General features: G+C 45.7%; 1 protein-coding gene and 1 non-coding gene across 2 annotated transcripts in view; one reads left to right on the forward strand and one right to left on the reverse strand.

Moving 5' to 3' along the window:
• Positions 1-18,462, reverse strand: part of LOC119400107 (uncharacterized) — a 76,448-nt gene extending 57,986 nt beyond the window's left edge. The window contains exons 1-2 of the mRNA XM_037667051.2: positions 17,796-18,462; positions 4,449-4,549 (exon numbers count right to left, since the gene is read on the reverse strand). Of these exons, the coding sequence (XP_037522979.2) occupies positions 4,449-4,549; positions 17,796-18,022 (328 nt within the window). The 5' untranslated portion in view covers positions 18,023-18,462. The remainder of the gene's footprint in view (positions 1-4,448; positions 4,550-17,795) is intronic.
• A 3,748-nt stretch (positions 18,463-22,210) lies between these two features.
• Trnas-cga (transfer RNA serine (anticodon CGA)) lies at positions 22,211-22,292 on the forward strand. The gene has a single exon. It is a non-coding gene; the product is annotated as a tRNA-Ser (tRNA).

Here is a 22,292-nt window from a genome sequence, read left to right on the forward strand (position 1 = left end):
CAAAACAACCGGCTGGGGCCGGCGGCATCGTCAAGCCACCTTTAAAACCCGCAAACAAAGACGCGCCAAAAAAGCCTGAATGCCGCTCGCGTGCGTCATATCTCTTTCGCCTGCATGCTCGAACAGGAAGCCGACAACGAAGTGATACTGTTTACGCGGTCACACGCTTATATAAAAGCACGGCAGGATGTTTCACTCTGTTTAACACTTTAAAGGGACACTAAAGAGAAAAACGACTCTTCTCGTATTAGCGAACTACTCGTTCAAATAACCAAAAGCACCACGCTTGCCACGAGAAGACGCTTGGTAAGCGAGAAAACGAGCAAAAAAGAACACGAGGGTGGCGACGCCACATTGAAATTCCCGCAACAGTCAACGTGACGTCATAGATTTCGACGGCGTCTGCTAGGGTCAGCGTGGTTCCTTAATCGGTAAAAAATGAAGTGCGCTGTCCTCTGAGGGGGGCCGGACTTGACATACCAAGCTGCAAGAAATTTCGTTGGGCAAATGTCGCCAAAATACGGAGGATACACATAGAAATCCGTGTCGCCACGCACGGAGATTCCTGCGCAAAATTTAAAAATGAAACTTTGACCTTCGATTTTTCGCGTCTATTAAAATGCCTATGATGGTGAAAGTTACGTTATTAGAGATTTCATAGTACAGTTTATCAATCTAAACAGAATCATCGTTTCACTTCAGTGTCCGTTTAAGGCGAAAGCCTTCTGCACACTTGGTAATAATAATAATTGTTGGGGCTTAACGGTCCCAAAACCACGATATGATTATGATAGGATACGCCGTAGTGAGGGCACTGGAAATTCGTGGTTCTTTAGGTGCACCTCAATATCAGTACACGGGTCTCCAGCATTTCACCTGCATTGGTAATGCATTAATAATAATAATTGTTGGGGTTTTTAATAATTAATAATAAGTGTTAGGGGCACAACATTCGGTGGGAATAACCGTTGCCGAGTATCGCGACACCTGTGAAAGAGGCATCGGAGGTGGCGAGGGGAACCCGTGGCAAGGGGCGAAGTGAGAAGGGCGAGTGCTTAAATTGTGGCGAGGGGCGCCGAAAATTGTTCTACCCGTCGTATTGTCCGCGGACGTGATCAGTCAGAACCTACAGCCATGTTCAGTACGGTCCACTGTTAAAGGGAACACTCGAATGAGCATGTTTCATATTGTTGGCCCCCTAATGGCCAGTGGATGTGTAAACACTGTTCGTGGATGGATTTAGCCTGTCGAAAGGAGCCAGGACTATCAGCCACCAGTAGCCATATCCAAAGCTAAGCCACTATACTTTTGTAGGAGTACAGTGGTAGGAGAGCGAAATCCGGGCATACCCGGCACGCAAGTGTTCCCTTTATTAGAGGACCCGTCTGTACAGCTTGGGTGTAAAAGCATCGTGTGAACAACACGCGTGGCACTTCGTCATGTCATGTTTCGCTAAATCTGGGCGTCTTCTAACTAATTTCGGCTGATAGTCAGCGCCGCGTTGTGTCTAATTCTTTTCGTTCTGCCAATGTTTCGGTAACAATACTTGTTATCTTGCCAATACTTGCCCGATACAGATGGTGCCTACACGGTAGGGTTAAGCTGGGAAGGAAGCTTCGTTTGTTCGCAGCTCACTCCTGCTGATCGTGCGCGCGAGTAGAAGGACCACGCGCAGGATGCTCCCCCTCTTGCTCGCCTTCCTTTACAACCAAACACAGTACTCGTCGCTTCACGCTTGGTCGGTGCCGCGACGACGAGCGGGCGGCATAAACGAATGCGTCCGTGTCACGCAAGTCCTATTCCCCCCTCCGTCCGTATAAATGGGTTGAGGAGGGTACGTGCGAAACGAGAAAGCGCATCCTTTGGTGCGTAAACACGACGCGCCTGGGTTGGGTCTCTGAGTTCCGTGCATCAGCTGCAAGACCCTTTGGAATTGTCGAGACGTGGGAGAAATTTTAGTAGCTGACCGTGGGAGAACAAAAGAATCCTCAGCCTGGAGCTGACGTTCTCACAAAGAAGACTCGTTTTTGTCAGAAAACCCATGACAAGTCAGCGTATCAGTGATATGTCTTACGTGAATCAGTGTTTTGCTGACAAGTATCTGTAAAACAAGAGAATCCCCAGCCTGGAGGTAACGGTCTGACAAAGGTGTGTCTTTGTCAGACGGTAGACCGTTACCAAGCATCAAAAGCACATGGGTGATGCGAAAACAAGAAACGCTGTACCTAAAGTGATCCACGTAACGATACCGTACTCGCGGAGTGGTGTGGACTCTCGGTTGACGTCACTCGTGTGAAACTGTCCAGTAGCTTATCGGCCGCAAACAGACCAGAACTACAGGTGCGTGCGGAGAAAGGACTCTGGCAGAATGTTTCGGCTCGCGGCTGAACTCAACAGAGGCCATGGAATAATGCCTTCCTCGTAAGATTCTCCTCGATGCTGTTTTCATCCTAGCCAACGCGCACTTCATCAGCCCTGTGGGCAGACCGAACTATGGACGGTGCCAAGTGCTCGAGGCATCAAAACATCTGTTCGGGGACTGCCTAGTTTCGTGTCAATGCTGAAGATGCTGGCATCCACGCTGGCAGGCATTGGAAGGAGAGCACGAGCTGAAAGTTCTGTTTTGTCCGCAACGTGCGACAGCAGCTACAAGTAGCAACGAGAGCTGAAAGGGTTGTCAGGGGCTCTTTGAAGAGTAGACTATGACTCAACAGATAAGGGGAAGGCATTGTGTTATGTAACCACTGTACATACGCAACACACTTCTTCCTGTATTCGTAGCCATCATCCTTATTCGCTCGTTTTTTATCTCATTTCCAAATTCCGCTGTGCAGAGAGGCGAAATGCCCACGCTATCTCATGCCGATCACAGCTTCCATCCGATAAACCCCCTCTCTCTCTCTCTCTCTCTATCTATCTATCTATCTATCTATCTATCTATCTATCTATCTATCTATCTATCTATCTATCTATCTATCTATCTATCTATCTATCTATCTATCTATCTATCTATCTATCTATCTATCTACAATGAATAAGAATCAATGTACAAGTCCTCGATAGGCAACTTGTCTTCACAGCAGAGCTGACCGAAAGATTGTTTGGGTGAGCCCTAAATGGCGCATATCACATGCAGAGTAAGCACATTCGCGGAAATATACGCACTGTAACACTATGCGGCATTCGGAACTATATCAGAGGTAGTACATGTAGGATCGCGTACGAAACGCCGCACCCAACTAACCTGGGGCTCGCTCAATTGGCAAAAGTTATATACACAATGCACAGATACAGGGGGGCAAGCGCGCGGTGACGTGTGTGCCGAAAGGGTGGTGCAGGGGAGGCGGCAGGTGTGTGTGCCCAGCGGACCGTTGCTCCCCCCTGAACTCTCGCAATGAGTCAGACGAGGGCATGGATACGGCTAGCCTAAGTCCTCACACTACTGCAATATTAGAGAATTTTGGTGGTTCACATTGGACGACAATGGCTACAAGTAATAACAGCAGTTATAAGAATACGGGAGGAGATTCGAGAGTTTAAGGGAGAACATTACTTTACTCTGTCACTCTACACACACATCACTTCTTCCTGTATTCATAATCATCATCATTAATCACTCATTTATGTCTGATTCTCTATTTTCCCTGTGCAGAGCAGCTCAATTCGATCGTCTCTGGCTTCATATTAATAACTCAATCTCTCCCTCTCTTTCGCACGCAATCTATCTATCTATCTATCTATCTATCTATCTATCTATCTATCTATCTATCTATCTATCTATCTATCTATCTATCTATCTATCTATCTATCTATCTATCTATCTATCTATCTATCTATCTATCTATCTATGTCTGCAGTGAATAAAAGCTAATATGCAAGCTTCGATAGGTGACTTGTCTTATGAAGAGAGCTGGCCGAAATACTGTCTAGGTATGCCCTTTGGTATGTCGTATATCACATGCAGGTACCTGGAAGACAGAAGTGTAACGCTACAGAGCATGGGACAATGCATCAGAGGCCGTACGTGCTAAAATCTTTCGCTATCTCAGCGCTTGAGCATTCATAACTGCTTAAGAAAATTCGTTGCTGGGCTAGACTCGCTATCTCAGCGCTTGAGCATTCACAACTGCTTAATAAAATTCGTTGCTGGGCTAGTTGGTTCATAAAGCTTAACTGATGAGAGTAAATTAGGTAGGGGACATAGGAGAACACACACAACACAGGACAAGCCCTTGTCCTGTGCTGTGTGTGTTCTTCTACGTTCCGTATGTACTTTGTGATCAACAGTTTACTATCACGACTGCTGCAACGGCTCACGAAACGCTGCACCCAACTAACCTGGGGCTCTCTCAGTTCACATGCACTGGGCCAGACGCGCGGTGGCGTGTGTGGTGGTGCAGTGGCGGCGACGGCAGGTGCGTGCCCGGTGGACCGTATACGTTACTCACCCCTGAACTCCCGCACTGAGTCAGACGACGGTATGGAGGCCCTCCTGTCCCGCAGGATGCGCACGGAACCGCTGTTGGGGTCGATGGACAGCTGTAGGCACCTGCACCAGAGGAGTGGATTCATTCGTTGTCACAACAAACTGCCAATGTACCCTCTTTATAAAATATCGCCAGGCCTGCGCGGAACACGCAGCAGTCACAACGAAAGCTGGAAGCGCGGCCTTTCTAGAGCCCGTTGTAGATTCTCTCTGGGCAACTAGTACAAGTACACACGCAAGGTACCCACTACGCCATAAATCATCGTAACTTTCATGAAGAAGGGAAGCACCCACTATGCCATCATCCGTCATTCTGCGGAGAAGCATGGTACCCGCTACACATATGTAAGGCGTTATGTGCACTTTTCTTGTGCTGTGGCTGATGGCGATGAATAAAATCACTGAGCCTTTTGTAATGGTTTGTTGACGCCTGATTGTTATTTTACTCTTCTACGACGCTATATTACATATGTTAACACGATAGCTTGTCCGGCATGACACCTGCCAAAACAAAGTGTCAGCTAAATGCCACTTCAAAGAAGGCCTTTCCCATATCTAAAATATGGGTCCATTTCTCAAGGGGATTTGGCGTCAAGACCCGAGAAACTTATCGGTACCGGTCTTCAGAATGACTAAAATCCGGTCGCCTATTGTAAAATACAGAATTTTTGTTGCACGGTTGTGTTTCCACACATGGTGACCGCATGGGGTGTCATCACGAAAAATATCTGATGAGGGCAGTCATCTGCAGGCCTGGCCGCTAGCGTAAGGCCCGCGTGCCGCGTGTTTGAGACCCCTGCTGTAGACTATTTTACGTAAGACACATGGGCGCCGCTATACCTTGGGCTGTTACACGATTGTCATTTAATTTTTGTGTGTCGCAACGTGAATGAATAAGGTCATGAAACGCCGAATGCACCAACCCAACCGTTTTCACGCGTATGCGTCTACCGTAGCACTGTTCGTTTAGTTGTTTAAGAAGCAAAATGGCAAGGCTACAGCCCAATATGGCGGCACCGAAACCCATTTGTAAAAAATCTACATGTATACGTGAGAGCATTATTAAGTTGAGACCATAAGCGTGCGCAGGGTTCCCCATCAGGAGAGGGGGGGGGGGGTGGACAAGGTTCATCACAGCGCCCCCCCCCCCCTGCTACTATATCAATCTATGGGACAGATTTTGCGCCCCCCTGCACCTCCGTGCGCGCGCCTATCGCTGAGACCCTCAGATGTCTCATGAAACGCGAAAAGTGACCGTGTACGGCAACACGAACGGTACAAAAAGTATCACGTGATCACATATTATGTCATCAAGGCGTCAGAGCTTGCTAAAATTTGTGACGTCACATGATGACATCGCCACGTGATATCGTTGATTGGCCAATGGTGGGCCGAGAAGAAGAGATGGCTTTCGCCTTCGAGTAGTTTTAGGCGAACGCATAAGGGACCATGGGAATGTTTTGGATCGATATTGAATGAAGACGTGTTTATGTTAGAACAGGGCGTGAAGTACATTATCCTACACACGCTCAATTATGCATTGTCTAATTGGGCTGGTTCAGAAGCAAGCGATTATATTACAAGAAAGAGTCTTGTACGATTCTGAACTGCATTGACGTTGACTAGGCATTTTGAATAAAACAGTCACGTCAAATTACGAAACCACGTGTAGAACGTAATGTTTGGTGTGAACTACGTAAACGCTACACAAAAACGAAGGGCACAGTTGAGTTCCTGTTCATTTCATAGTATGCTAACGGTTTGCACCGAATAATACATTGCGCGTGATAAAGAGATATCAATTTTTAATGGCATCCCCGGAGATGTTAGCCTGGCTTAGCGCCTGGCTTGCTACTCCAGGTGTCGGGTGATGACTGTGTTATGTACAGTGACAACATATACATACAACTAATACGTACACACGCGCAGACGCGCACACTTTGCCATGAAGTGCCGCAGCTACGAGCTCAAGCTGCGTTGCAAATGTATGGCTGTTTTCAGAACCCGTGAAATGAACTGATTACGCTGCCAGCAAAAGCTTTCAAAGCAATTCATGTTTAAAGCAAGAGCTTTTTAAGCGCACGTAAAACGAGGAGAGAAGAACTAAGATTTTGACAGGACAGCGCTTCCTGTCAAGATCTTAGTTCATCTGTCCTCATTTTATGTGCGCTTAAAAAGCTTTTGCTTTAAACATGAATGTTCATCAACTAGCCCATCTCGCCGTCTTGTTTCAAAGCAATGGCAGCTTTTCATGCTCTTGTCACCTCTATTGAGTCAAAACGCACGTGTGGTATTAGTCCAGCCATATAATGTCATCCATTCTAATACTGACGTCATGCAGGCACTTTTGATCTCGAAGAAACTACGTCACGCGTTGGCATACCTAAATATGGGACTCTAATGGCGTTGACAAGCAGAATATATTACATGGTATGTCGTCTGAACACGTCATCTGGTTATCTATTCTGTTTAACGCTCCTGGGAGCCTCACTACATATGAGCATGTGGGGACAGCGAATCCCATGTTGAGTCAACGGCGTGACAGCGTAACAAAATCTGCTACGTGAAATGCACAAGCGTTCGTTTCGCCATGCCGCGTTACAATCAACCACGGAGGATGAACGTCACGATACGTTTGTACCTTTTTGCAACGTAGAACATTCTTTCAGGTATACGTGCGTGCTGTTGGTGACTTCTTCTATTACAACAGAACACGTAAACCTTACCGTACGCGAAGTGACTTTGAGGACGTGCGCCTGTGTGAGGGGAAACACCATAGAGCTCTTTTAGTCATGTACGTTGCGAAAGTTCGCGCAAGCCTTGTACTTCAAAAGAAGGAGAAGAAGAAGAGGAAATGAGAAAGAACAAGAAAGTGGGCTCATTGGAAGACTGTTGCGAGGGCTAAGAAAAGTTAGTGACACCCGCGATGGACGGATGAAGCTAGTGGGTGAATTTCAATCGCATCGCTTAGGCCACATAGAAATATGTAAGTTTGTGTTCCGCTCAAGGAGCGCGCATCCAACTTCATCTGTACGACAATCAGTAGCACACGTTTTCAAGGCAGGGGAACCGTGGAACCAATAGACAAGTAATGAATGAATGAAACAACTTTATTCGGAGTCCGGCCAAGTGAGTCATGGGCACAACGCGCACTTTCTTGATTGAAGGATGAAAGTTGGATGGTGAAGACCAATTGATTCGATGAATACGAACAAGGAGTTCGGTGCTTTTCGCTGCTTATCTGTTGTTTTTTTTATGTTTTACTTTAACTATTGAGACAGTCCATTCATCATCTGGTACAGCTATTACAAGACCTGTATTTCATTCCTATTTTCTTTTACCTATCTTTCTGCACACATCCTTCTAGGGCGTCTTTCTCTTCTCCTCCCCTTTCCCTGCAAAATAACAAGTGGGCGAATATACGCTGGCTGAATTTTCTGCTTTTTATAAAGAGCTCTCTCTCTCTCTCTCTCTCTCTCTCTCTCTCTCTCTCTCTCTCTCTCTCTCTCTCTCTCTCCATATATCCACATTTGTGCTCTTTGCGACTTTTCTGCACAGTATATCGACGTTATATCAACGAGCTGACGTCTCCATGCGCCTATAACAGTATATAGGCCTAACAGCCTGAGTGCATAGTCTATAATAAAGCCTGTAAGAGTCCGAGTGTATATATTTTGGTATGCTTCGTCGATTTCAGCGCTGCATCTCTCTTCAACGAGCAGTTCGTGAGCAAAATCTCAGTGAAGTCACTTTCACACTTAGCGCGAAGAAAACCTTGTCAATTTCGACACACTCTGCGTGGTTCGAAAGCTATATTGAGGTACTGACGTCGTAACACGTCCTCCTGCAATCTCCTTTCATGCAGGGACAGAACTAGGACGAATGTCGAATTACGTGAGCGAAAGGGTTTTCCTTTGAAAGCTATATCGAGGTCTTGACGTCGCAATATACGTCCTATTGCAGCATACTTTCAAACAGGGACGGAACTAGGAGGAATACCGAATTGCGTAAGCGAAAAAAGGTTTTTCCCTTGATAGCAATCGGCCATTAGCCGCGCAAAGCATCGATTTGCCAATTCTGGCAATGTAGTGCGATGCAGTCCGTTAAATCTCCGATTTGAACTCGTCCTCGGTCAAGAAATTTAACATAGCTGAAGTCCATAACATCTATAGAACCAGACTCGTGCGCGAGTATTATTTTAGTGCTAAACGTAATAACACCTTACGGTTGTAGAACTTGTCAACCTATATGTCAATTTACACCGGTCTACCACTCGTGTACAGCAGAAGTATGGAAGGTTCTGCACTTTAGAACTAACAACGGCTGTCAAATGCTATGCAATACTCTCCCAAGACTACTGAATTCATACAATAGAACAGATGATAATTCACGCGATTTAACGTTGTCAGAATTTAAAACTTTAATGCTTACCACTCTCTAGATCTGTTATGAAGGGTATTAATGTGTGTTACTTTTTTTTCATGTATTCTTGCACGTTATGAAGTGTATATGATTTATTTTATTGCCGCATTATCCAAGTAATGTAATTACTTGTGCATAATGATTTCTTTTTCATATATCGTATAACTGACATGCTTTATGGTCACTGCATAAGTATATTATACAAAGTGTATAGTGTGCTTTACCATGCAGCCGTACTGTACTAAAAGAGATGAAGTTCCCTGAAGCCGCGTTTGTGTGACTTTTTTTCTTTCCCTCATCCACCTCCATTTACCACTCTTTTCTACGTGTGTAGGCGTAAATGAAAATCAATAAAACCAAATCGTATAAAAACCCGGCCGACGATCTGGCACAATTCTTCATTAGACACGCGTACGTGAGAACATTCCCGTTCGAAAGCGACCGTTTTTCCCACCGAACGCCACCGCCACCGGTTCACCCTTCTTTCTGCGGAAACTGCGTATACGTCAGGGGGAAGAGGGCGCGCTTCGATGACGTCACAAGCTGGACGGGGGAAACCTGCCGCCGGCGTCTGTTGCGGAGTCGCGGTGCCGCGCGGAGAGGCGCGGTGCTTCCGCTATGCAAATTTTTCGGCTTGATAGAGAGAAATCCCGCACTCGACGCGCAATTCGTGTCGTCGCCTATTCATGCACGTGCGGCGAAGTACACGTACGAGCAGCGTACGAGTCGGGGATACACGCAATCGGCTGTGTCTTTAGTCGAGACGGGTGTGTGTGTCAACGGAGATGGAAGGGGAATTGATAATAATAATTCTTGGGGTTTAACTCCCCAAAACCACGATATGATTATCGGGGACACCGTATCACTCTAAACGTGGTAACCGATAAATGTGATTTTGTGCACCGATAATAAGGGTTACCAAGTTTAGAATTTATGCACTCAAAGCTAATGTAACCCTTACTTTATAGGTGCACAAAATCACATTTATCGGTTACCACGTTTAGAGTGTATAGTGGAGGGCTCCGGAAATTTCGGCCACCTAGGATTCTTTATTGTGCACCTAAATCAAAGTGCACGCGCCTCTAGCATTTTCGCCTCCATCGAAAATGCAGCCGCCGCGGTCTGGATTCGATTCCGCGACCTTCGGGTCAGCAGTCGAGCACCATAACCACTAGATCATGGCACCGTGGCGGGTCAAGGTGAATTGAAATAAATTAACTGCGAATTTATTTACTTGACATTGTGTTTACCCGGCGCGGTAGACTATAGTAGATACTATATGGTGCTCGACTGCTGACCCGAAGATCGTGGGATCGAGTCCCGGCCGCTGCATTTCGAAGGACGCGAAATGCTGAAGACCTGTTTCGAACACCAGGTGGTCGAAATTTGCGAAGCCCTCCACTACGGCGTCTCTCATAATCATATCGTGGTTTTGGGACTTAAAACCCCAACAATTATTATTAACGAGTTAACATATCAAACATAAGTATAAAACCTTTGAATATGCAGGACAAACGGGCATGACCCCAGCGCGCGTAAGATGAATTGCAAGAATGCAGTGAACGTCTGTCTGTCTGTCTGTCTGTCTGTCTGTCTGTCTGTCTGTCTGTCTGTCTGTCTGTCTGTCTGTCTGTCTGTCTGTCTGTCTGTCTGTCTGTCTGTCTGTCTGTCTGTCTGTCTATCTATCTATCTATCTATCTATCTATCTATCTATCTATCTATCTATCTATCTATCTATCTATCTATCTATCTATCTATCTATCTATCTATCTATGGCTATGATTGTAAGATACGAAAACATCGCAAGTTCTCTGTCTAAGCAGCCAAGAACCTATACACGTGATTGCAGTTGCGTTCATGATGCCGTCTCCTTCCTGCAAGGCTTTACTGAAATATCTCCTTTTTCTTTTCGCGGTATTTTTGTTTTTCTTCGCGCAGTGGCAACAGCGATGCCGGACTAATTACTCAACAATTTTCGTCGTAGCGTTTACGAGCGATAATTATACACCTAAAATACACCCTCAGTAGGGCTGTGTTTTCACAAAACTTGTTCTACTCGCTGGTCACGTGATGTTGTCTGCGCCTCGGATGCACAAACAACCCGTCGAGCGCGTCTCAGTATACCTTTCTCGAGCGCATAGCGCATTCGAACAAAATTCTACTGCGCCCTGTGTGGTGCAGAATTCATCGTTATTTTGTTCTTGTTTTCTACAGTATAGCAGGACTCCAGTGGAACCACTAGAAGAACAAGAGAGTTGCGGCGAAATTCCCTAAGGGATAACTGTCGCAGGGTACGAGTCATTTAAAGGGGTACTAAAGAAAAAAAACGACTTTTTTCTTATTAGTAAATTACTCTTCCACAACTCCAAAATCCCCACGCTTGCCACGAGAAAACACGCAAAAAGAAAATGCGGGTGGCGACGTCACATTGAAGTTCCCGCACCAAACGTCGTGACGTCACAGATTCTGACGGCATCTCCTAGGCCCAACGTAGTTCCTAATCTGTAAAAATGAAGTACATTGACCTCTGAGGGGGCCATAGACTTAACATACCAAGCTTCAGGAAACTTCCTTGAGCCAACGTCGCCAAAGTACGAAAAATACATTTTGAAATCCGTGACGTCACATGCGGCGATTTCGCCGCGAAATTTAAAATTTAAACTTTGACTTTCATTTTCTCCTCTATTAATAAAACTGTGATCGTGAAATGAACGACATTAGGGTTCTCAGAGTACAATTTGTCAATCTAAACCGATTCACCGTTTTGCTTTAGTGTTTCTTTAATGGAGTAAAGCCAGGAAAGAGTAGTATTGAAGTACTCTGGTAGTGCACATGTACTGTTGTACATGTGTACACATCTATAACGTTGTTATAGGAGTAGAAAGTCAATGTGAGGCAGTGGAAACCAACAGTTCGCCAACAGTTAGCCAAGTAGATGAGGTCTGCATTACGAGAACAAATACAATAGGCTTCACGCAATACATACACTCATTTGCTTTAAATTTCGCTTTCTATCGTATATTTAATCTCTATTATGGGTATATGTGGTAGTTTCTGTGTTCTAGCTAATTCACATCATTTCTTCTTAGCGCAAAACGCTGCTGTAACATGGGACGAACAGAACGCGGCACACACAAGCGCTATGGGTGTCGCGATTCGCAGAAGCGTAGAGGCTCTGGAGCGGAGTTACCAATAAAAATAAGTGTCCGAATAATAAAAATTCGTTTGGAAGTTGGCGCTTGCGTGTGGCGCATTCTATTCGTCCCCCGTTACAGAAGTTTCTTGCGCTAAGAATAAATCACGGACTACCACTATTTCGAACATGCACATTACGTCATATCAGTATCGTAGGCAGACATTTTTTTTTTCATGGAAATTTGGGGGGGGGGGGGGGGGGGGGAGTGTTCAACCATACTTTATGTATGTTTGTGCGTGTGCTTGTTTGTGTGCGTGTATATATAGACATGCTAAGTTGAAACAATTCGGGGGGTCCGGGGGGGTTGAACTCCCCCTCCCTCTCCTGTCTACGCGAGACAAGAAAGGGAGAGGTGCTTTCTAGTGCTTCACATCACTAGAAACATTTGCTGAAGCTTAACTCGAAAAATGATATAATTTGTTTTTACTTCCACCGCCCTGCAACTGTTTCTGAAGTACCAGTTGACTTCCCACAGAATACTTCGCACTAAGAAAGAACTAACGGCTGGTTAAGTCTGCGGGGATAACTGTCCGCAGTAAGCACTGCAAGACCGGGTTAATTGGCGAAACATGGGAATGGCCTTTGCTCTGCAGTGGGCGTAGTGCAGGCTGATTATAATGAATTACTTGGTAATCTTACTGCATAGTTTGTATACCTAAACCCGCCAGTGACACTTTCGGAAATGGATATTGACTTTCTGGTACGATAGATGCTTTGTGACGTCACGATGAGGAATCCGTTTTTGTTTTGTTTTTAAGCTATAGGTTTCTGTCTATCTTCAAAAAGCTTTAGCTGAAAGCTTGCGCCTGCCTGTCGTACTTGTGTTCTTTTTGCCGTTGTGTTTCTTGAGCTGCTATATTATCTAGACCCACAATCCGCGAACACTCGAAGCCTATATATTTAAGAGGCTCTGGGTAACACCCGGATAATCGCATGGCCAATCGTTCAACGCCTCTGCCTTCCCCTTCTTCTCTTGGAACATCACTCGAGCCGAAACGTCTGAAAGAACGTAGCAGCACTTTAATTTTATTAGCAAGAATTGCTTTTCCGTCGACTGAAACTCACGCTGGCGCGGATTCTGCTTGAGAGACTATAGGTTCTTCGTCATTTGTCTGGCTGTTATTTAACCAGCTGTACACTCTTTTCCTTCCTAATGATTACAAGGTACAAGTAATAATATGAATTTATGCATCGGTACAGGTAACAAAAACCGGTTTCCTGTATGATAGGCATTAGCGTATATAATGGTTATGGCGCTTAGAGCGGGCGCGAATGCATCAAACTAGTTCTTTCCCGCGTTTGTCGCATTCACATTGCCTAGATGATTGAGTACGCAGGCACGAAAAACCTGCAACCCGTGCTAACCATCCCATAATTCGCCCTATAATTGGACTGGATAACAACCGCGTATGCAGAAAGCGTGTTTGGGCGGTCAGCAACTCACCAGACAAGCTGGCGAGCATCCCAACTTCGTAAATGCAGACACGGTACGACCTTAGATACTTGACTGGTCGAGTTCGTTCTTACGAAGCCCAAATATAAAGGGTAGAATGCATTGAGGCTGTTAGGTTAGTGACATATCGGGCTTAAATGCGGCAAGTTGAACTGGTTGGTCGAGTCGCGTATGGACGGACATCTTATTATTATATCTAGGGTTTAACGTCCCGAAACCACGCTATGATTATGAGAGACGCAGGGCTTCGGAAGTTTCGGCCATCGGGTGTTGTTTAACGTGCACTGACATCGCACAGTACACGGGCCTCTTGCATTTCGCCTCCATCAAAATGCGACCGCCGCGGCCAGGATCGAACCCGCGACCTTCGAGTCAGCTGTCGAGCACCGTAACCGCTTCACCACCGCGGCGGGTGGCGACGCCACCTAGAAGTTTCCGCACCATTCGCCGTGACGCCACATATTTTGACGGTGCCTTCCATGGCCTACGTAGTTCCTAATCGGTAAAAATGAAGTACATTGACCTCTGAGGGGCCCATAGACTTAACATACCAAGTTTGAGGAAATTCCGTTGAGCCAATGGCGTCAAAATACGATAAGTACGCTTTGAAATCCGTGACGTCACGCACGGAGATTCCGGCGCGAAATTTAAAAATGAAACTTTGAACTTGATTTTCTCCTCTCTTAATAAACCTATGATGGTGAAATTAACGGCATTAGAGTTCTTAGAGTACAATTTATCAATCTAAACCTATTCATTGTTTCTCTTTAGTGTCCCTTTAAAGTGGAGCTTCGGGTCTGGCAGGTCACTGCCCCGTTACCAAGGGCAAGTTCGCAGCAACCATCCATCCATCCTTCTAGATTAAAAGGGGAGGGGGCAATTACTGCAAATAAAGGTATAACCTATTTTGTGGAAAGTGTTAAAAATAGTTCGCCTCTAGAGGATAACGAGATAACAGAAGCTTTAAAATCGCTGATACTGCGAGTTTAGTAGCGGCTGGCTGTGCTCAACTTCGCGCTGTAAGGCCACAGATCAGAGCTATCTTTTGCAACGCGAGTCGCGAGTGCGAGCCATCGCTTCTCCGGTGTCAAGATTACGACGTTACCGGAAGGGCGCGATCGTTCAACGTCCCGCATGCTGGTACACTGACGTGGTCATTCATACATGAAGCTTTCTCAGCTCGCAACACGAACAAAAAAAAAAAGCAAGTTGTTTGAAGCACATACTTTTAAATATGATTGATAATTAGTTATCCGTAGAAATAATTTGTCCGCGACGTTGTAATTGAGCGTTGTGTATCACGAACCGGGTTTCAATTCTTCGCGACATTTGACGGGATTTTACGAAGGCAAGATTCATGCGTTGTCGTTGACAAACGCCAAACAGTCACATGGGCGTGCGCGGGGTTCTCTATTAGTGGGGAAGAGGGGGTGCAAGTTTCACCGTAATGCACTCCCCCACCCTTGTCGAGTCCGAAAGAAAAACGAGCTTCGCACTGGATGCAAAAAAAAAAAAAATGAAAACGAAGCAATGACATGTTTCTAACAACAGCCTGCCTTTGGTCCCCGGATTACCGGGGGTAAAAGTGCGAAGTGAGCGGTTCTTTGAATGCAACATCAGGCCCAGGGGGTCCTCAGACGTCATTATCGTTAAAAACCTGCATGGCCTTAACCTTGCGCATTAAACAATGACGTGTAGTTCCGACTGCGTAACTAGATGAGGCTTACTTGGCGCCACCTTCTAGATAATTTGGTGCCCCCCACCCCCCAACCCCACCCCTGCACGCATGCCAGTGGTACTTGATTAGTATGACATGGTTACTAGCTTAAAGGGAGACGTGGACGAGAGGAAGAACACGCGACCACGCTTTCTCCTTCTCGTCCCCGTCTCCTTTTACGCTAGTATCCATGTCATACTATTCTCGGATATATCAACAAGTCCAACTTTCCGCCCTAACTGGTCCTTGATGTTTGTTTCTATAACTCCTGTCATCGTTTACAGGAGGTCCCAACTCCTTTTTCAACTACGAGACCACCCTTCTCCCGTAAGTGCATAGCATATCTTGTAATGAGTAGTGACGTAACAGTGACGTAGCGATTGTTGCAAGCGTCCTACGCTGCCGATATTGCAGCTGATTGCCCGGCTGTTCGTGATACGCGATCGCGAGTTGCTGATCGTTATGTATGTTTTCTTTCTACGTGGTCTTTAAAAGCCGAAGCCTTTGAAAAACTTCGTAGCATGCAGCTCTGAATCAATTGTTGTTTTTGTAACCACCGGGTGGTAATTTACGAACACCGAAATAACGGCACACGTTGAAGTGCAGCCACAGCTGCTCGTACTCGAACCCAAGACCTTGTGAAAAGCAGCGGGACATGATAGCCACCGGCCTTGACGTTTGTTATAAACATCAAGATATGCTTTCACAGTTAGGGTCATCGCGGTAAAGATTTGTACAGTGTATAGGCTTCGTTTATCACATATCTTCGTCATTTCTTTATCATATTGATTTATTGATGTGATACTGACTGACATACTATTGTACAAACATGAGTGCTATACGAACTGGGCTGGGTCCTCTGTAAGGCTCTGGGCCTTTAGTACCAACATTCCATTGTTTCTTGTACAAGGAAACGACAACGCAATCTTGAAACTCAACTCAATATGCTCTTGTTATTGAGGATAGGTTAATGATAATAATTGTTGGGGTTTTCCGTCCCAAAACCAATATATGATTATGAGGGACGCCGTAGTGGAGATCTCCGGAAATTTCGGACCGTACGGGGTTTCTTAACGTGCACCTAAATCTAAGTACACGGGCCTCAAGCATTTCGCTTCCATCGAAGCGCGACCGCCGCGGCCGGTATTCGATCCCGCGACCTTCGGCTCAGCAGTAGAGTATTGAGGAGAGGTTGGCGGCAAGTCGCGTGGCCGTCCGCTTATTCCGTGGAGATGAATTTCGTAGTGGATCAGCTGCCAAACTGGCATCGTACGTCAGACCCTGTTGAGCTGATTTGCAACAGCGTTTAGCCTGTTACCATATTAAGGAATGCTTTTCTGGCGAAAACTAAATCGAGTATTGAGCCCTCTACCAGCCGAAGAAGACTGCCGAATAAAACATTCTTTCCGTTCTGATAGATCTTGTTTATTGTCGCGATTTCCAGAAAGTCTTGTCTCACGAGAAACCGTCAGGTTTTTAAACATCTGTGAAATGGTAATAGTCGATCATTTCAGCGTTGTAATCGCTTTGCTACTGTATTTGCCGCTTTTACGATGCTCTGTCAAGTGACAACTCTACACCAACTCAAATATACCTATGAACTTGTAAAAAGCCCATAGAAAGAATATAGACTGCTTTACTTGCATACTTGGTGTATTAGACCATCCGCTATCTGTGAACATCTCATAAACATTTACTAAAAGCTCACTAAGCTCGAGAATATCTCCGTAATTAACCTCCCTGCTTTTCCTCCCTCTAAAGGAATGTCCACGGGCAACTTACAGACTATACAGGCTGTTGGTTCGTTAGTTACGTTTAGTTTGGTCTTACGATCAAGCAAAGCACAGTTTGTATATCTGGTAAACAAAAACATTGTGACCTTTTTCGATGCAATTCGTAAAGCAGCAGCGGTCTCTCTCAATGACTAGTAAGGCATCTCTGTATAGCCCTAAGAAAGTTCGAGCGAAGCGGTTATTCGTATTAAGCGGGTTCGTTGTACCGACAGTTTGTTATACCGGCGACTTGCACGCCACTTACGGTATATCAGAGGTCAAAACACTTGGCGAACAGTTTAGATGTGTGGTTAGCTTGCTTGTGACCTTGCCTTTTTTTTTTTTACACCATGGTTAATAAGATTGACTGACCGGTGCCGAATGTGAAGTTGCACCTCAGGCTTGTCTCATCGATGTCGACACCGCAAGATGCACTTTCGATCGCGATCGAGTCCGACCGCGAATGCCTATACCTTCCGTATATTTGCGCGAATAAGCTGATAACAATCAACGAATTCGATTCCAAGCTGGATCGATCCCGATCGAAAGTGCTCCCGTATTACTGTAGCTCTAGTCTACGCACTGGCGTCTACAAGTGCGTTATTACGGACATGAGCGTTAATTAGTTAATTTTCTCTGTGTCACCTGCTCCGAGACACTTTTTAGCAGTCGCGCACATAACGAACACGGCGGTAATTCACCAAGGTCACGTTACCACAAGGTCAGGGTTGTTATATGTATGCACTTACGTTCCTTGACTCGCCAGTACCACAGCTGCCAGGGCGAATATCACAGTCCTTCCGAACCACGGGTTACCAACGGTGGTCCTACCACGAAGTTTCCGACTTGTAGCGTCTCTGTCGAAGCTCTCAACACCACAAGTTTCACTTTTCAGCCGTCTTCCACAAACGGTGTCGTCGTCCCGCAGGCGATCGAACGTCGAACTAGCACAAGACATCGCACCCTCAAGTTCCATGACGTCCCGTTTCGTTTGGTGATGAAACTCCGGAACCAACAGGTGGAATTGGTTGCGTTCTTCCCCGTCCGAAGCAAAAAAAAAACCTTCGGAGAGACGCTCGCCTGGCCGTAAACAACGCGATGTATCCAAGGGTTTTGTCGATCGCTTCCTCGATCGAATTCAAGGTGCGCAGCGTTCGAAGGTTTTTCTTCTCGTTACTAGCCGCCGGTGTTGCTGCCGTTCACGTAGGTTGCGATGGCGCCGAGCCGGCATTTATAACGACGACGTCTTTTCAGCGAGGAAATTAAGTAGTACTGGACGCGCGCGGAGTTCTAGCGGCGAGCAGCGTCATTCCCCCGCGGGCAACGCGAGGAATATGTCCAGAGGAACGCACACGCCGGCACCGACGGTAACTCAAGACCCTCGACGCGATGAAGGACTACGTCAACCGACTAACAGCGGTCTGCGGTGGCTGGAATCTCATTTCGCTGCGGCAAGAGCGCGTACGGGAAAGAGTTTTTCGACGCCAGAGAGGAAGAGGAGGAAGAGTACGTTCGCGTAGCGTCGAGGAAGAAGGGGAAAGGACCAAATGTCGTCCGACCAGTTTTGCCCTTTTATTTCTTTCTACGTGTGTTTTACGCCGCCGGCTCTGTACGATTTGTGTCTGTTCTGATGATTTCTGCTGTTTTTGTTACCCGGCGTCGTCTGCTCCCGTTGGTCTTCTTCTTCCTCCTCATCGTCTGTCTGCCATGCGTTCTTCGTGTGTTTAGGTTCCGTTTGATGTACTTGGCCGCCCTATCTTTAGGCTATCTTCTCAAGAATCTAGAAACGACGATGGAGAAGAATAATGCTAGTTATGACCGTCCTCTTCTTTTCTCTTCCTCTTCTTTTTTTTATGTGTGTACACGTTTTACGACGCTTCGAGCCCTCTACTACGGTTCGTCTGCTCATTCCTGATCGTCTGATGTCTGATCTTCGCTGGACGTCATTTTTCCGGACTGTATTTTCTTCGTGGCCCTGTATTATATCATCCAATGACTTCCACTTAATTGGAACCAATTACGCGCGAGTGAGTGAGTGAGTGAGTGAGTGAGTGAGTGAGTGAGTGAGTGAGTGAGTGAGTGAGTGAGTGAGTGAGTGAGTGAGTGAGTGAGTGAGTGAGTGAGTGAGTGAGTGAGTGAGTGAGTGAGTGAGTGAGTGAGTGCATGCGTGCGTGCGTGCGCGCGTGCGTGCGTGCGTGCGTGTGTATATGTTTGTGTGTTGGGTGTTTGTGTGTGTGTGCTTCAGTTTTATTTCTTCTGCTTCGCCGATCGCACTCACCACGACAACTGGTAACACAGAACTATTCTAGGCACTACAAACAGAACGCTAGAGACGAGAAAGTGAAACGGCCATTTAAGGCAAGAAGCGTCTAACCTTTGTTTCAGTCTCTCCCACCTTCCGTATGAGCATTTCATTCACTTTACTCCTACGAAAAGAAACAGAATATGAGGAGGTGTAAACAGTTTCGTCGCAAACGGGATGGGTGCGAACACCCATGCGGAAAGAGCACAGCCCGCTTTCGTGTCGTCTGCTACTACCTCGTTCCGGCTGTTTCGTACAATACAACTGCGTTTCCGTTTGTCAGTTTCATTTCCGTTTTCCTTCGACATTCAATTCTTCCCACGCCCCGAAGTAAAGCGTTCGCCACACTGGCGCCTGATTCTAATACGGGACGTCCTGAAGGAAAAAAAGAAGACGTACGTAGTTCTATATTTGGTATGCAATACCTGCAATACAGCGCTCGCCTGCAGTATACAGGTGTCACGCCATTTCTTTTGCTTGCGCGCGTGGGAAATTACAACTGGTAAGCGAATGGCCTTTGCATTCATTCATTCGTCTTCGCATGTATTCAATTGGTGACCTGATTCATTCATTGATTGATTCATTCATTCATTCATTCATTCATTGATTGATTGATTGATTGATTGATTGATTGATTGATTGATTGATTGATTGATTGATTGATTGATTGATTGATTGATTGATTGATTGATTGATTGATTGATTGATGTGTGTTTGTCCGCACTTGAACCATTGGGACTGTATTGGCCCAATATCAACGAAAAGCCAACAAGCGTTTGGCACTCTTAGTGAAGAGTCCATGGAAGGTGTTTCAGATAACAGTTTCAAAAATTCTAAGGCATAGGGTTTCCGATAAAAAAGAGCAAATTTCATTAGGAAGTAAACCGTCAGGCGTTCATAAATATGATAATTCAATATCAATTCAATATCATTCAATATAGGTCAATTCAATATAGGTCTTCTCATTATTACTCTATCTAATCACCTCACGGTGCATGTTGCAATGACGGACTGTAGCCGGTTTTGCTGGCATACTTAACTTAATAAAAGAAAAAACAGCAAAAGAAAGGCATATACCGCTCTTTCCTCAGACCACACCAAACTTCATAGGTGTATTTGACGTGATTTTGGGCAACTTGCGCTATGAGTTTTTTTAGCATCACTCATCCACTAAGTTCCACTAAGTTGGTTAACGTTGCGTGTCCATCAAATCCACATTATGCTGTATATGGCTTCCTAGTCCCACTGTGCTTCCAATTCTAACACTAATAAAAAGCGTTGTGTTCTGACGTGAAGGAAACGCGCTATTATTATTTTTTACTATTTTTTTCCCTAGCACTGCATCATATCGTCCAATGACTAACACTTAATCGGGACTAGTTGCATATCGAGGACTCATCAAATGGCCTTATTCTAATACGCATTCCCGCGCAAATAAAAGTGACACATTTAATTTAACTATAAGTTGTGTGTGTCCCCGCGCAAGTGAGATCGTCATATAAAAAAATTCGACCAGTTCCGCTTCGAGGACACCGACGAAGCAGCGAAACTGGTGGCGTTCCCTTCGTCATGCTAACGAATTTCTATGTTTTGCAAGTCTTTCAGGTATGTCGTATCACTGCTCTTTATTAAGCACTCTTTGTTAAGCTTTGAGGTGGTATAGTGTAGTTTTATTGCATCTTGACCATGCCACTCTTATGCATAGGTTTACAAAGAAGCATTCGCTTAAGATGCTCCGATATGCTGTATTACCGATGTTTATTAAACACGCTTTGTTAAGCTTTGAGGTTGTGGTATAGCCACCCCCTTTTATAGCCACAAAGTATCACGTGACAGTGGTGTGACTATGGTAACGCGCACGCCATTTGTTGGCCTAACTGTTGCCTTCTTCCTTTTTAGTAGAAGTTGTGTGCAGTGGGATTTACCCAATTTCTGTGCCGCATACGCGTTTACGATGATGATAGTTTTCTGATAGGCCGCGCAGTTTCTGTGGAACATACCCGTTTGTTGGATTAACTGCAGCTGTTGCCTTCATGTTCAGTGGACGATGTAGTGGTGAGAAGTGCGATTTACCCAATGTCTGTGGCGCATACCCGTTTATGATTCCCACAAGCGCGTTACCACGGATCCCGGACATGAAAGAAAGTTCGGGGCCCCAAAGCCCTTTGCGTGTGCTCGCTTTGGGTCAAGCAGGAGCTAGGAGGTTTCAAATGGGGTCTGCGGCGCTTTGGACACTCCCCCTATTCTGGATCACTCAAGTCTGGGCCAAGAGCCATCGCTTCAGTGGGCACCGTACGTCATGTTTGTTTGACCCAAAGCTTTTGGGGCGCAAGCTTTGGGGCTCCCGCTAAATTCGTGAAATAGCGTCCCCAACGAAAAACCCAAACGCTGTTTGGGTCTCGCGCATACGCAGTGGCCGCGACGCTATTTCTTTGGGGACTCGACCAAGAGCAACTTCGCTGTTAAAAGCTTTATCGATTAATGAGTTTACGTTGGACTGACAGGAAAGTAATAAACACTTGTACCAAGCTTACATAAACCCCTGTCAGAACGATAAGCATGTGATACGTCTAACACAAGTATTTATTAGGCTAATACAAATATGTGTTGTAATTTTCGCTGGGCAGACGAGCAGACGAAACCGACATTTCGAAAAAGAAACTTGCGTTCGTGTTTCTGTAAATGTTTACTGCATTTTAACGGTGACAGTTCGAGTCAATTAAAGTACCCTGACTATTTATGAAGTCAATGCGACTTGAATGAAAAGCCGGCGTCTCGTAAAACCACGAATTAATAATAAAAAAAGTTACGAAGAAAAGGTACAAAACTTCATAACTGCCTTAAACGCATTGTCGAAGCCGTGCAGTCGTGGCCGAGTGGTTAAGGCGATGGACTCGAAATCCATTGGGGTTTCCCCGCACAGGTTCGAATCCTGTCGGCTGCG

Source organism: Rhipicephalus sanguineus, chromosome 7 (genome assembly GCF_013339695.2).
Source record: "Rhipicephalus sanguineus isolate Rsan-2018 chromosome 7, BIME_Rsan_1.4, whole genome shotgun sequence".
NCBI classification, from domain to species: Eukaryota; Metazoa; Arthropoda; class Arachnida; order Ixodida; family Ixodidae; genus Rhipicephalus; species Rhipicephalus sanguineus.